This window comes from Penaeus monodon, chromosome 24 (assembly GCF_015228065.2).
Source record: "Penaeus monodon isolate SGIC_2016 chromosome 24, NSTDA_Pmon_1, whole genome shotgun sequence".
Lineage (NCBI taxonomy): Eukaryota > Metazoa > Arthropoda > Malacostraca > Decapoda > Penaeidae > Penaeus > Penaeus monodon.
The window spans coordinates 29,918,770-29,919,633 of record NC_051409.1 but is presented as its reverse complement, the minus strand read 5'-3'; the positions used below and the strand labels follow the sequence as shown (position 1 = coordinate 29,919,633).

At 41.6% G+C, this 864-nt stretch overlaps 1 protein-coding gene across 1 annotated transcript in view; it reads right to left on the bottom strand.

Moving 5' to 3' along the window:
* Positions 1 to 864, bottom strand: part of LOC119588711 (DNA-directed RNA polymerase III subunit RPC3-like) — a gene marked incomplete at its 3' end in the record, with an annotated part of 9,280 nt that overhangs the window by 1,593 nt on the left and 6,823 nt on the right. The window contains 3 exon segments of the mRNA XM_037937351.1: positions 27 to 190; positions 315 to 505; positions 693 to 836. Of these exon segments, the coding sequence (XP_037793279.1) occupies positions 27 to 190; positions 315 to 505; positions 693 to 836 (499 nt within the window).

Below are 864 nucleotides of genomic sequence, written 5' to 3'. Positions count from 1 at the left end.
GGAAAAAAGAAAAAAAATCTAGAATTTTTAATTTACCTAAATATACGTGCTGCTTTGGAGCCAAATCTCTCTTGCACAATGTTGTCGATGAGGGTATGTGTCATTGTCTCATAAGCATTTGCCATGTTCAGCCTGTACTGGCCTCCGCCTGCATCACCAACTTTCTGAACACAGCCACCACTATCATCCTCTGGAAAAGGAGATGAGGCTTGACTAAATACCTTTCTCTTCATTGCTCTTTGGATGGTCTTAAAGATATCAGATACCAGATTTATTCTCATCCAGTCATTGCCCATAGGCACATGTTAACCTACCTAAAATCTTCAAATACTGATCTAAGTATTTGAGGTCTTTGAGTTGATCTCTTATCTCAGAGGCTGTCACGACGTTCAGCGACGAGGCCCAGGGGTCAGAGCGTGTGTAGGACACCTTCAGCATGGCCCCCAGGCACTCTCCTGCTAAGGGGTCAACACGGCGGACAACACAGTTCCTGATTTCACTGTCTCTGGAAATTTCAAGAATGGGTCTGGCTGTAATGGCTATTTAAAAGTGATTAAAAAGTTAAAGGTGCATATTTTCAGTAAGGACATTTGCTGGTAGCCAGAATGAATAAAAGCAAACTTTAAAATTCTACAGTCAACTGAGATAGTACTACTGAAAATCATGACTACGAAATGCAATGGCCAATATACCTGAACTCAATGTGAAATCTGTCATAGTTCACCCTCCAATAGATCTGGGCATCAGGATGAGTAACAGCTGGCTTTGTGTTTCCCGCACGACGTAACTGTATTTCTTGCTGTAAGGCTTTCAGATCTAGGAGTTCGGATGGTAAGCTAAAAGTTCACAAAAAAGAGAACAAAT